Raw genomic sequence first — 12061 nt, 5'->3', positions numbered from 1 at the left:
TCTGGCTCAGCGCGGCAGCATTAACAACTGATGAGTAATTTACAGCTGTGAGGGGGTGGTTTCACTGTTGTGGGCCTTTCGCCTGTTTTAACCTCAAGAGCAATTATTGATGGTGCTGACACTACCGCGTGCTCCCTGCTGGGGAAGGGCCGTCAGTATCTCAGTGGGTTTGCTCCCTTCCTCCTTCGGAGTGATGCTCCAACGTGTACCAGCCACGCGACACTGAAATGTGCACCGTTTACCTGCATATGAGCCCACTGGAAAAAAAATGGAAGAGCAGGTCTGTAGCATTCACCTCTGGAATAGAATCGTAGAATCATTTAGGTTGGAAAAGACCCTTGGGATCATCGAGTCCAACCATCATCTCCACTCTACAAAGTTCTCCCCTACACCATATCCCCCAACACCACATCTAAACGAGTCTTAAACACATTCAGGGATGGTGACTCCCCCACCTCCCTGGGCAGCCTATTCCAGTGTCTGACCACTCTTTCTGTGAAGAATTTTTTCCTAATGTCCGGCCTAAACCTACCCTGTTGCAGCTTGAACCCATTCCCTCTTGTTCTATCGCTAATTACCTGTGAGAAGAGACCAGCACCAACCTCTCTACAGTGTCCTTTCAAGTAGTTGTAGAGAGCGATGAGGTCTCCCCTCAGCCTCCTCTTCCTCAGACTAAACAGTCCCAGCTCCTTCAATCGTTCCTCATAAGATTTATTCTCCAGGCCCTTCACCAGCTTCGTTGCCCTCCTCTGCACTCGCTCCAGCACCTTGATATCTCTCTCGTATTGAGGTGCCCAAAACTGGACACAATACTCGAGGTGTGGCCTCACCAGTGTTGAGTACAGGGGGACAATCACCTCCCTACTTCTGCTGGTCACGCTATTTCTAATACAAGCCAGGATGCCATTGGACATGACAGGCTGTACGTGTTCCCTCTTTAAAGATATTACCCAGCGAAGAGACTTCTGGTGGCACCAGGGAGAGCAGTATGGGTGTTGTGGGGGAATGGATACCCGTTGTGGTGGGACGACCCGGTCATTTGATTTCCACCACTTGTTTGTAAAGCTGTGATCAAGAAGGTAAGGCTCCTTTGCTTGGTTATGTTTATAGCTTATTTCCAGCATAATGGCTGCTCTTGCAGATCAAGCTTGAACCAACTCGTAATCAGCAGAGCTGGCAATATCTCTTGCACCTAAGGATCTGATCCCCCTGATCACTGTAGCCCACGCCTTGTGTAGACCTAGTACAGAAATCAGCAAATGCTGCTTTTAGGCTCTTCAGAGAATTTCTGGGAACTGAGAGAGGCTGTAAACCTTCCCTCTGCTCCCTGTATTTGGGCCGTTCCTCCTCCAGGAATGATTGATGCTCATGGATTGCTGCTGGTTAGCTTTGAAGATCTCTGGCTTTGGTGAATGATCATGAAAAAGGCGATTTTGACGTGCTCAGCTCTGATTCTTACATCCTGTTTTCCTGCCCTGAACTTCAGAACGACTGTCAAGTGCCCGAGTTTTCACATTTTAAAATTACTATTTCTCAGGAGTGACAGTTCAGCATTTTCTTAAATTCAAGACCTTTGTGGTTTTCTCATTTGCTCATGCAGATTTCTTTGACACACAGTCTAGTCAGGAATCTGGAAATAAAGTTATGAAACTAAGAAGGTACCTGAAAGTGTACGCTACTAAATGTGTACTCCGCCGAAACATCTTAAAGTAATGCTATTAATTTCTGTGGGTTTTTTGCCACTGTATTGCCTCAGTTCTGCAGTGAGGCGGTGTTTGGAATAGGTCGTTTGGTCTAAAACCAATACGTCATTGCAATGGACTGTGGTTTTGGTACGTGATGCCGTATGCCATGATGAAGGCCCTGCCGGAGGCGCCGCAGCAGAGCTGGACCACCCCGTGCAGAGCGACACAGGGGATCGAATGCTGAGGGGAAACGTACTGGCTTTTCATTTTTCCTGATGCTGCAAATGAGTTCCCCAAAGGCACGGTGGGGGTGGGGAATGTTTAAGTTAAAAAGACAAACAAACAATGAGCTGCCTACTGATGAATGCTGATTATGGTGAGTTTGGCTTCCTCTTTTTATGCATCAGAATCCAGAATTTCCCTGCTGACATCCATTTCAACTGCTTGGCTTAAAATGGTTCTGTTTCATCTTTGTAATGTATGCAAGAAAAAAATTCCCACTTAATAACACTCTTAGCCTTTCATTTGTGGTTTTTGCCTTCCCCAGAGATCGAGACGGTGAAGCTAGCCCGCTTAGTGTTTAGCAAACTGCACGAGATCTGCAGCAACTGGGTGAAAGACTTTCCACTCCAGCCGAAGCCCCACCGCTACTACGAGACGTCCATCCACGCCATCAAGAATATGCGCAGGAAGATGGAAGACAAGCACGTCTGCATCCCAGACTTCAACATGCTCTTCAACCTTGAGGTAAAAAAAGAGATCGTGTGGAAGACAAATGCATACACTAAAACCAGTTTCCATTCTTGGGGAAACTAGGCAGCATCCTACTGTGAAAATGAAAGCCGTGCCTGAGAGGGACCTGAGGAGGATTGAGAGTCAAGAGACAAACCCGGTCTTAGGTTAGTTCAGTTGATGTTCTGTAACCATAGCAGCAGTCTGACATGCTGTTTCTACATAGGGTATATGGAATAAAAGAGCGATTTTCACAGAATTCTGGTGAAATGTCATCTAACCAAACAAAGTTTGTATCATCTGGCCCATCCTGATGTAGCCGCTGGTGCAGCGGCTGAAGGACTGACCAGCCATTGTGCAGAAAGCAGCCCTACTTTTGTGAGGGGCAACTGATGCGCTGTAGTACCATGTGGGCAACCAAGGTAGGAGCTGAAGACTCAGATGTAGAAGAGGATTGCCAAAGGAAATGGGGAAGTGGCTCAGCTTACAGTTCATAGCGCTGCCAGTTGTCTACGGGGGTGAGTCTGTACAGCTTTTCAACCCTTTCTCTTGGGAGGAAGAAGCCAAAAGCAAGCATAAGGAAAGAAAGCAAAAAAATTTAAATAAATAAACCAACCAATCACAAATCTTATAGAATGGGGTGCCGTTCACACAAGAATCTAGCAACGTGAGTAGTTTGGTGGAACTGGGGCCAGACTTCCCTCCATTAATTTTTTTATGTGGCCACTGGTCAAACACTCGTGCTTGCTCTTCCTTCAGATATCATAGAAGATATAAAACTGGACACCAAAGAACGGCAAACAGAAGAAAGTGGCAAGAATTTTACCTTTAGGATCGGATTGCTGCCTAATTGATTCTTTATGATATCTTGTCACTTTAATAACCATCTTCTGCCCCATCCACGTTCTTCCCTTTAAATGATATTAATGCCAACAGAGGCAGATGTTTCCTTTGCCTGTCAGTTGTCAGCTTTCGTATTCCAATTTGTGTTGGAGCCCATTACTTAAAAATTACAATGTACAAATATTCTAGTCATTGAGATGGCTGTCAAGGTTGAATCGGCACTGACAGTGGGTTGGTGTGTTCTACGTGTGAATAGGCACCGGAGCTGATGTCTCTTGGTGCAGCATCGTTTCTCTGTTTCAACAGATAGAGGGAAGTGGAGAAAACTGACTTGATGAGTGATTTTGCTGTATCTGATTTGTGAATGTAATCACAATTATCTAATGAGAGAGTACGTAGATTTTTTTTTAAAAAACAAGCACCTAAGGTGATATGGATTTGATTTAAAAAACGAAAAAAAAAAAAAGAGAAGAATGAAAGCAGAGGCTGGTCGGCTTCACATTTGAACTGTACTGGCATTTTATCCCTGGTGGATTGCAGTCTTGATGGAGACTTCATGCAAACTGTATTGGGTGTTCTTCTCCCTCTGTGGTCTTTGCAGTCACAAAAACTCCTGCACGATTTGATGAGAACGGCACTTTCTATTTGAGCTGAGTGACTCAAATGTAGCAAATGGAACTTAAGGAGCACTGAGCATGCTACGCGGGTGATTCTTGCAGGGCATCTTTTGCAGTTTGCAGGTAGAATTCATCAGGAATAAGGTGGAAATTTCCCACTGATGCAAGCGAGGATGGTCTGAGTAGTTTGTTTTCCCAGTGCAGACTCTGCCTCTGAGTGCAATTTAATGAGGACACCACAAATCTCAAGTTCAAGAGTTTTAAGACAATCCAATTAGCTGTTTGCATTGCTTTCTCCTCAGTTGTTTTCTCAATGTGTTTCTATTGACAGGACCAAGAGGAGCAAGCTTATTTTGCAGTGTTTGATGGTCACGGGGGAGTGGATGCTGCCATCTATGCCTCCATCCATCTCCATGTCAACATGGTCCATCAGGAGATGTTTCAGCACGACCCGGCGGAGGCACTGTGCCGGGCCTTCCGGGTGACCGATGAGCGTTTTGTCCAGAAGGCAGCCAGAGAGGTGATGGAGTTACCTGGGCTTGACTCTGAGAGCATTCATCTATCAATTCTGTCTTTGTTAGCCGGGGTGCTCCAAGTGCTGTGCTGAGCATGGGCCAGGGCCCAGCACAGAGCTGTCCGTGCACAGTCCGTAGAGCCGGTGCCCACTGGTGGGCTTCTTCGTGTTCCATAAAGATATCAGCCTCCACTTCTCGCAACATCCAGTTAATTTAGAAGGATGCTGCTGCTATTCCTATGCTCGCATGCTAACCAGGTTTAGCCCTTGGTGTGGGGTTTTTTTCCTCATCTCTACAACATACGTTTCTCTCAGCTCCAGAAAGCAAGAATAAATGTGCAACTGACTCCTAGGCCTCCTAAACTCATGCAAGGGTTGAGTTAAGTGCAGGGAACTCAAGATGCTTAGAAATAAACCTCCCTCCAAGTTCATTAACGTGCATGCGTTTCTGTTAACAGATAGGAAACAGGCCCAGGACGCCGACTAAGGCAGTAGCACAGCCGATCAGTAGCAGAGCCCAGCTCCTGAAAGGCGATTCCAAGGCGAGGGAAGTCACAGGGCAAAAATCGATCAGTTGCGTTCAGCCAGGTTGGCTCTGAGAACAGTCCCAGCAGTAAGGAAAGCACTGCATGTTCTTCCTCGCTATTGGAATATCAACGTGTTCTACCCTCCAGTTAAGCAGAAAAATGCTTTGAAATGGTTCTTATTGGCTTATTTAAAACTGGGGGCTTTTTTTTTTTTTTCACCCTATCCAGAGTCTGCGTTGTGGAACCACTGGGGTGGTGACCTTCATCCGAGGAAATATGCTGCACGTGGCTTGGCTTGGGGACTCCCAGGTTATGCTCGTGAGGAGAGGCCAAGCTGTGGAACTGATGAAACCCCACAAACCAGATCGAGAGGTGAGAACGGCCTGTTTGAGGTACACCCGGGCACCGGTAACTGCTGAAGCTGACAGGTACCACCTTTACGTGGGATGCTGGGACACTGGTGCCTTGCCCGTGTCTCTTGGAGTGGCAGCACATGCTCCATTTGTCCTGCTTTGTTTGGAAGTCGGTATGGATTTTGTGTGTGAATCCTTAGTTCTCATCTGGTGGGGCCTGCAGCCTCCACCGTGCTGCCTTTGTGAAAACACCGAATCTTTACCGAAGTGTTCAGAGTGTGCTGGCAGTCCTGGGCGCCCTCTCCAAACGACGCTTGTGTTGCCTTCCTGTTTAGGATGAGAAGAAGCGCATTGAGGCACTCGGTGGCTGCGTGGTCTGGTTTGGAGCCTGGAGGGTGAACGGGAGCCTGTCAGTCTCCAGAGCTATTGGTAAGAACGCGCTTTAATTCCTTTTTCAGACTTGCTTTTCTTTTTAATTAAAACTTTAATCTTCTAGCGAGCAAAATTTGCAATACAGCTGAAGATAGAACGGTGAGCGATGACCTCTATTTTTTCCTCTCCACTTTGAGGGGATAATTTCCAAATCATTTCTTTAACTTGGCGTAAGAGCTGTTGGCTCCACGCTGTGTTAACAAAAGGGCTTCCAGATGCTGTGGCTGCAAACCCACGGTCTTGTGTATCCGCGTGTTGTTTTTCCACAGGGGATGCCGAGCACAAGCCATATATCTGTGGGGACGCAGACTCTGCCTCCACTGTACTAGATGGCTCTGAAGACTACCTCATTTTAGCCTGCGACGGCTTCTATGACACAGTCAATCCCGATGAGGCAGTCAAAGTGGTGGCTGACCATCTAAAGGAGAATAACGGCGACAGCAGCATGGTAGCACATAAATTAGTGGCATCTGCTCGGGATGCCGGTTCCAGCGACAACATTACTGTCATTGTGGTATTTCTCAGGGACATGAACGCAGCAGTTGCTGTTAGCGAGGAGTCGGACTGGACAGAGAACTCTTTTCAAGGTGGGCAAGAAGACAACGGGGAAGATAAGGAAAACCATGGAGACTGCAAACGACCGTGGCCCCAGCACCAGTGCTCAGCACCTGCAGACCTTGGCTATGAGGGACGCGTGGATTCCTTCACCGACAGAACTAGTTTAAGCATAGGATCCAACATTCACCCGTTTGATGATCAAGGCTATTTAGACCTGACAAAAACAGAAATTAGTACACCTCAGAGTGCCAAATGTCTGCCACCGGTTCAAGCGTTCAGTCCTGGCAAACCAAAGAGCGCAAATTTGATCAGCGGCTTCGCAGTGAAGAAGGAATCCCCAGAGCGCACCACGTCATCCGTCTGCGGACAGAGTGATGCCAGGGGGTCCAACGCTCCTCTTAGTTTGGGTGTCGCAGGGCAGAGCATCTACAGGGCGAAGGGTTTATCCCCCATCTTCTTTGGGCTGGAAGATGAACTGTTCAAATCCCTGGGAAAACGAGCCGCGTCCTTTCACTTCCGACCCTGTAATGGGAAGAGGCGACAAGGAGCCAGGCTCAAACCAAAGTTTCACATGCCACTCTCGGCTCGCGAGCCTTCCCATAGAGAAGGATCGAGTCTGTCCTTACCCGTCCGGGGCTGCGGTAGCAGGAGGCTGTCGGTAAGACACGCCCCGTGGTGGAGGCTGGCCGGTCATAGCGCTTGCAGCGAGAGCATGTTTTTGCTGCGAAGACAAAGTAATTGTATACCAGATTCATCCCTTCATCAATGCTGTAAAATGTAACCATCTCCCTCGTGTGTTCCCCCGTCAGACTCCCAAAATAGACATTCCCCAAATCAAACTGGCATCATCAGAAAGCGAAAAAAAGGTGGGCATTTCCAAACTGTCCCTCCAGTCCCCTGCAAAGCTCAAACCACGTGTAAATAGATCTAGGAATTAACAAATGTAGTTGTTTCAATCTCAATAAAATTTGCTGGTGGTGCCACCCCGAGCAATGCCACAGCCACCTGGCCGCCCGCACACACAAGTATCCAGCCACATTCACTAGTGAAAGCCAAACAGCTGGTTCAGGTGGACAGACACCGTTAGGGAACAGTCGTTAACGACCCAGAAAGCTGAACCTGCCTGAGGTACGTCTGTGGAGCAATATGTACAGAAAGAGTCCGGTTTAGAGCTGCCAAATTTTTTTAGAGTGGGGGGGAAGTTTCTGTAGAAGTCAAGGTGTGGGGGGTGTTTTGGTTGGTTTTTTTTTTTTTTTTTGTGTTCTGCTTTTGTTTATTTCAGGCGAGCATTAAGATGAATTAGAAAATTACATCCACTTTTGCAGGTAGACGACTAAAAGCCATACAGGGTTTTACCAGGTAACTTAGGAATGGACAAACTAAGCTCCTGCTACTCTGTTCTCAGACTCCAATTGAGGTACAGACTCATAATTTACCTATTTTTTTCATGTAACATAAAACGTGGAATATGAAGAAAACTGTTTTTTGTAGTTTTTAAAAAAAAAAATCAATTATTTCCTATGGCTAGAGGTGCAGCGTAGGGAATTTCGTATCTTTCTGGTGCTTTTAGTGGCATTTCTCTTGTTTGTCAGTTTAGGAAACTGTTCTCAATTAGTTTTAATCGAACATGATTGTGCTTAATGCTTTGAGCCAACCTCATCTCAGGTCTTAAAAGAAACCAATGTGCGGAGATGTTCAGTACAATGCTGCTGTCACTCCACCGGTCAAACCAGAGAACTGCTTGCGAAAGATAATGAGCAATTTGATGAGCTGTTTGGTTTCGGTAACGATTTCTAGACGGCAAAGGCATAATTTAACAGAAAGTTGCAGCGTGAAGGATGCTGTAGGATGCTGCGTCTGCGAGGAGTGGTGTTGCCGCAGCGTGGGGTTTTGCAGCGTGTGCCGGGATGGATGCCGGCGGCCGGAGCAGCCCGAAGTGAAGGGAAATGCCGAGGATGCGGATGAGCGAGGGCTGCGCGCAGGGTTTAGCGGAGAGGGTGAAACTCCCAGAGCCAGGGCTCCGCTTCGGCTAAACCTGGGTTGAGAAGGGACGGTGAGGAACGTCAGTGGCCCTCATCTTCCTACGCAGAGCGTTCTTTATCAAACTGGGAAACAACCAGGACCCACCAGCTCTTCCCTGCTCCCCACGGGGTGTCAAACCCTTACGGGAGCGGTTAATTGGGACGTAAGCAAGCAGGCGATTCCCGTCAGCTCCACTCAATACACATCCTGTCACTATTCTTTGTTACGATAAGACATTTGTAAGAGTAAGAATAAAGTAAGTCTTCATAGGCGTTTATTGTACAACTCCTATCATTTTAGCAGTAACAATTTAATAACAGTATTAGTATTTAGCTAGAATTTGCAAAGTATTTTAATATTAAGCAGTCAGGAGATTATTCAGCAGGACGAGATGGCAAGGTTTGAATTAATTCTGCCAATTTCCGCTTCTTCTATCTTTGATGCACTATTTTAAAAGCAATCTGATGAATAGCAGAAGGCTTTGTGAGTAACCAGGAGCTGGCGTGTGGCTTTAGATTCCTTTGATCTTTTTCAGACCTTTTTTTTTAATCTTACGGGATCATTGGCTCTTATCTGTCATCTTATTAAGCCTTAGCTGTTGTCAGCGTTCTCTTTAGCTGCAGCGTATGTTCCAAGCCAGATTTACTGAGGAAATTTGTGAAACCATGAAATGGTAAAATATGCAACTCGGAGGTATCTCTGCGGTGCCTTTGTTTTAAATTATTCACAGTAATAACGCTGCGTTGAAGGTCCATCTTACAGCCGACTGTCGTGCTTCGGAGAGAAAGGTGATGTAAGTGCAATTGTTTGTGGGAGTAAAGGAGAACGACAAACCGTCCTGGATGATAAACTTCTTCCCAGTCTGCAGGAGCAGTTGAAGGGCACTGGGCTGCACGTGTGCTGTTTTGGGAAGGGTCTAGCTTTTTAGGTGTGGATTCATAAACGCTAATTCTGTGACTCATTACCATTTATCCTGCTAGGAGGAAAAAAATAAATAAATCTCCCATCGTAGTTCCAGTGTGGTCAGGTAAAACCATTGTATAGGTAGCAAGTGTTCATTTCTTCACTAACTGCATATTTATAGAGTAGATAGGAACCATTTGTAAGGTAAGTCAAGTCCTTTAAAGTTCTATACTATTAAAAGTAGTGGTTATTGGTCTGATATATGCTGCTCTTGATTCTACACACTAGACAAAAAAGCAGTGCTTTGTGAAATGCAGTGTTTTCTCTTAATGCCACTGGTGATAGGAAGTAGTTCTCTTCAGTTCAAAATCCTGTGCCCTTATTTGCTGCTTGCTAACGTAAGCAATAATCCCTCTCGAACGGTATCTAAGTGTTCTGTATCTCGTACTTTGATTGTCTATCTGGTGACAATGTAAAAATATTAGGCTAATATAAAAGTATCTCATTGTATTTATTAACTGTTGATACTGAGATTCAGTCTGTGACCTGTGTTTTGTATTTTTATTGTGTATCTTAGTGGTGGTGAAATTTGTATAACGAATCTTTCCAATAAAGAGCTGAAGTATCCCTTTGCCGCGTTAACACAACCCGCATCAGTTTCAGTTTACGTGTTAACCGTGTTTGCAGAACTAGGAGGTAGGTAGTGAAAACATTTTTTTTTTTTTTTTTTTTTTTTCTTTTTAAATTGTGTTGGGTTTTGAGAACCGGGCTCCAGGCGGTTTGTCTGAAGCTGCTCAAAACTTGCTCGTGAGCTCTTCACTGTGAGTACTGGCGGGATCCTCTCGATCCCACTCCGGTAGTTTCCTGTGTACACTTCTTAAACGTGCAGCTCTGCGGAACGTCTGCCTTGCAGAGAGCAGTATAGCACCAGACCAAGGAGCTGGTAACCCAGTTCGATTTGCACTGAAGGTGGGTGGAAACACATGTATATAACTTTTCTTTACCTAGAAGTGCCATCAATTGTCCTTGCAAGTTAAAACCATTCAGTATTTGATTTCGATTGCATTGTAACACAGAAGGACAATGTCGAAGCTGACTTTAACTTACGCCACATTTATAGTGGTACATTGTCATAGAAACTCCACTTTGTTTTTGGAACACTGTGTGTCAGTGAGAACCGCGTTGTCCTATGGGCAGGTAAGATGAGGCACAAGGAGTTGTGTGTTTATAGACACGGCTGCTGTAGTTCAGGTCCACTATCTCCTCACTAAATCCTCCCGACCCTGGCAACGTTCTGCGGGAAAACAAAACGAGAAAGATTGGTCTAAATTAGGGGCTGTTTAGCACAATTTATCCACTCGGCACTACTCACATAAACAAAGCCATCGAAGGGGATACTGCAGCTTTGGTCACGCCTGTAATTTGGGGCAATCTTTCTTTAATTCATAGCCTCTTTGCGACAGGAACAAAACTTTCTACCCTTGTATCATGTGCAATAAGTAATAACGAAGCATTAACACAACCTCTGACTTAAATGTGCATATCCTTCTCCAGCCCTCGCCGCTCAGGCGACGGCACTGTACTTGCCAGCATTAAAGCTACAGGAAAAAAAAAAGAACCCCCACCTCTTAGGGTCTAGTACAACTAGTGTGTGTCACCACGGCGTTTCGTTAGCTTCTTTCCTTCACTCTAGAAGACACCTTGGAACAAGAGCAGGGGAAGCTGGCGGAGATCACCCCGAGTACTTCTCCTGCCCCAGTAGTTGTGCAGGGAGCCAGGCGCGGTGGCAGCTGCTACCTGGGGTGCTCCTGGTGACCTTTCTGTGTTATTCTTGTTCGTGAAACCAACATGTTCTTTCTGCAGTGAATAAATTAAAGCTAACCATTCAACTGTGGTGGGACTTTCCATTTGCAATCTTGTTCTACAGTTCACATACGAGTTTAGTTATAACCATGTATTAGTCATCCATATTTTATTTATGAAAGCTGTTTATACAGAAAAACTGTTGAAGTTTTACCAATATCTTAATAAAACAGTAATTAAAACCACACTTCAGATGATAGTCTGTTTATTTAAGAGCTAACAAAGAGAGCAACCAACATCTGAATTAAGTGTCTTTACTGGGGTGAAAGCAGGTTTCATTTGCGTGATGTCTAACAGAAAATGACTGTACCCGTGTAGTTACCCAGGGCCCATTGCTGTTTTACAGCCAGAAAGGGAAGGGTTTGTTATTTAGCTAACGAACTTACACTGTGCCACATCTTCCAAGCCCGTTTCCCCCCCTCTTGTTTAAGACCCAGCTGTATATAAATAAGTTCTTCGTCGTGTGAGCAAGGCAGGATGGTACCAGCTCCATCCCTGTCCCAGCAAAGGTTGGATGCTAACTCCAGAACAGAGCATGTGGCTCATCAAAAGCATTTCCTTCAGCTCGGGCCTCTTATTAAGAGTAAAGCAGCTGTGCATGGTGAAGAGGCAGAGCTCTGTGATTACTGCTAATTGAGCTGTGTATAATAATCGACATGCAGCCCTGTACAACAGTAAACACTCACAACGCCCCACCGTAGTGTGCAGCTCCTCCTAGGCCCCCTTCAGTGCTCAGCAGCTGGAACATCTGTGCCCAGGCAGCTCCTGCTGCACCTCCTTCCTTTAGCTGAGAGATACAAAACCAAGTCTGGGTAAAAACTGTGGCTCCTCCACAATTCCTATTTGAAGATACAAGATTGAAACATTTGGTCTGGCTTCTACTAACATAGCTTTAAAAATTCCAAATGGATTTAAGTGCCTTTCATTGAATAATTCAGGGAAAGAATGAGGTACAGAGCAGAAAAAAGTTCTTCTATAAGCAGTGGGGCATTACAGCACCTCGGTACTAAGG

General features: G+C 45.7%; 1 protein-coding gene across 1 annotated transcript in view; it reads left to right on the top strand.

Annotated features, from left to right (window-relative positions):
- Nucleotides 1-10320, top strand: part of PPM1E (protein phosphatase, Mg2+/Mn2+ dependent 1E) — a 69442-nt gene extending 59122 nt beyond the window's left edge. The window contains exons 3-7 of the mRNA XM_054207992.1: nucleotides 2233-2432; nucleotides 4209-4397; nucleotides 5147-5290; nucleotides 5607-5700; nucleotides 5973-10320. Coding sequence (XP_054063967.1) covers nucleotides 2233-2432; nucleotides 4209-4397; nucleotides 5147-5290; nucleotides 5607-5700; nucleotides 5973-7042 — 1697 coding nt within the window. The 3' untranslated portion in view covers nucleotides 7043-10320. The remainder of the gene's footprint in view (nucleotides 1-2232; nucleotides 2433-4208; nucleotides 4398-5146; nucleotides 5291-5606; nucleotides 5701-5972) is intronic.
- Nucleotides 10321-12061: the final 1741 nt, after the last annotated feature.

The sequence above is a fragment of the Rissa tridactyla genome, chromosome 7, assembly GCF_028500815.1.
Source record: "Rissa tridactyla isolate bRisTri1 chromosome 7, bRisTri1.patW.cur.20221130, whole genome shotgun sequence".
Lineage (NCBI taxonomy): Eukaryota > Metazoa > Chordata > Aves > Charadriiformes > Laridae > Rissa > Rissa tridactyla.
Note: the sequence above shows the minus strand (reverse complement) of the source record. Positions and strands in the feature narration are given on the sequence as shown.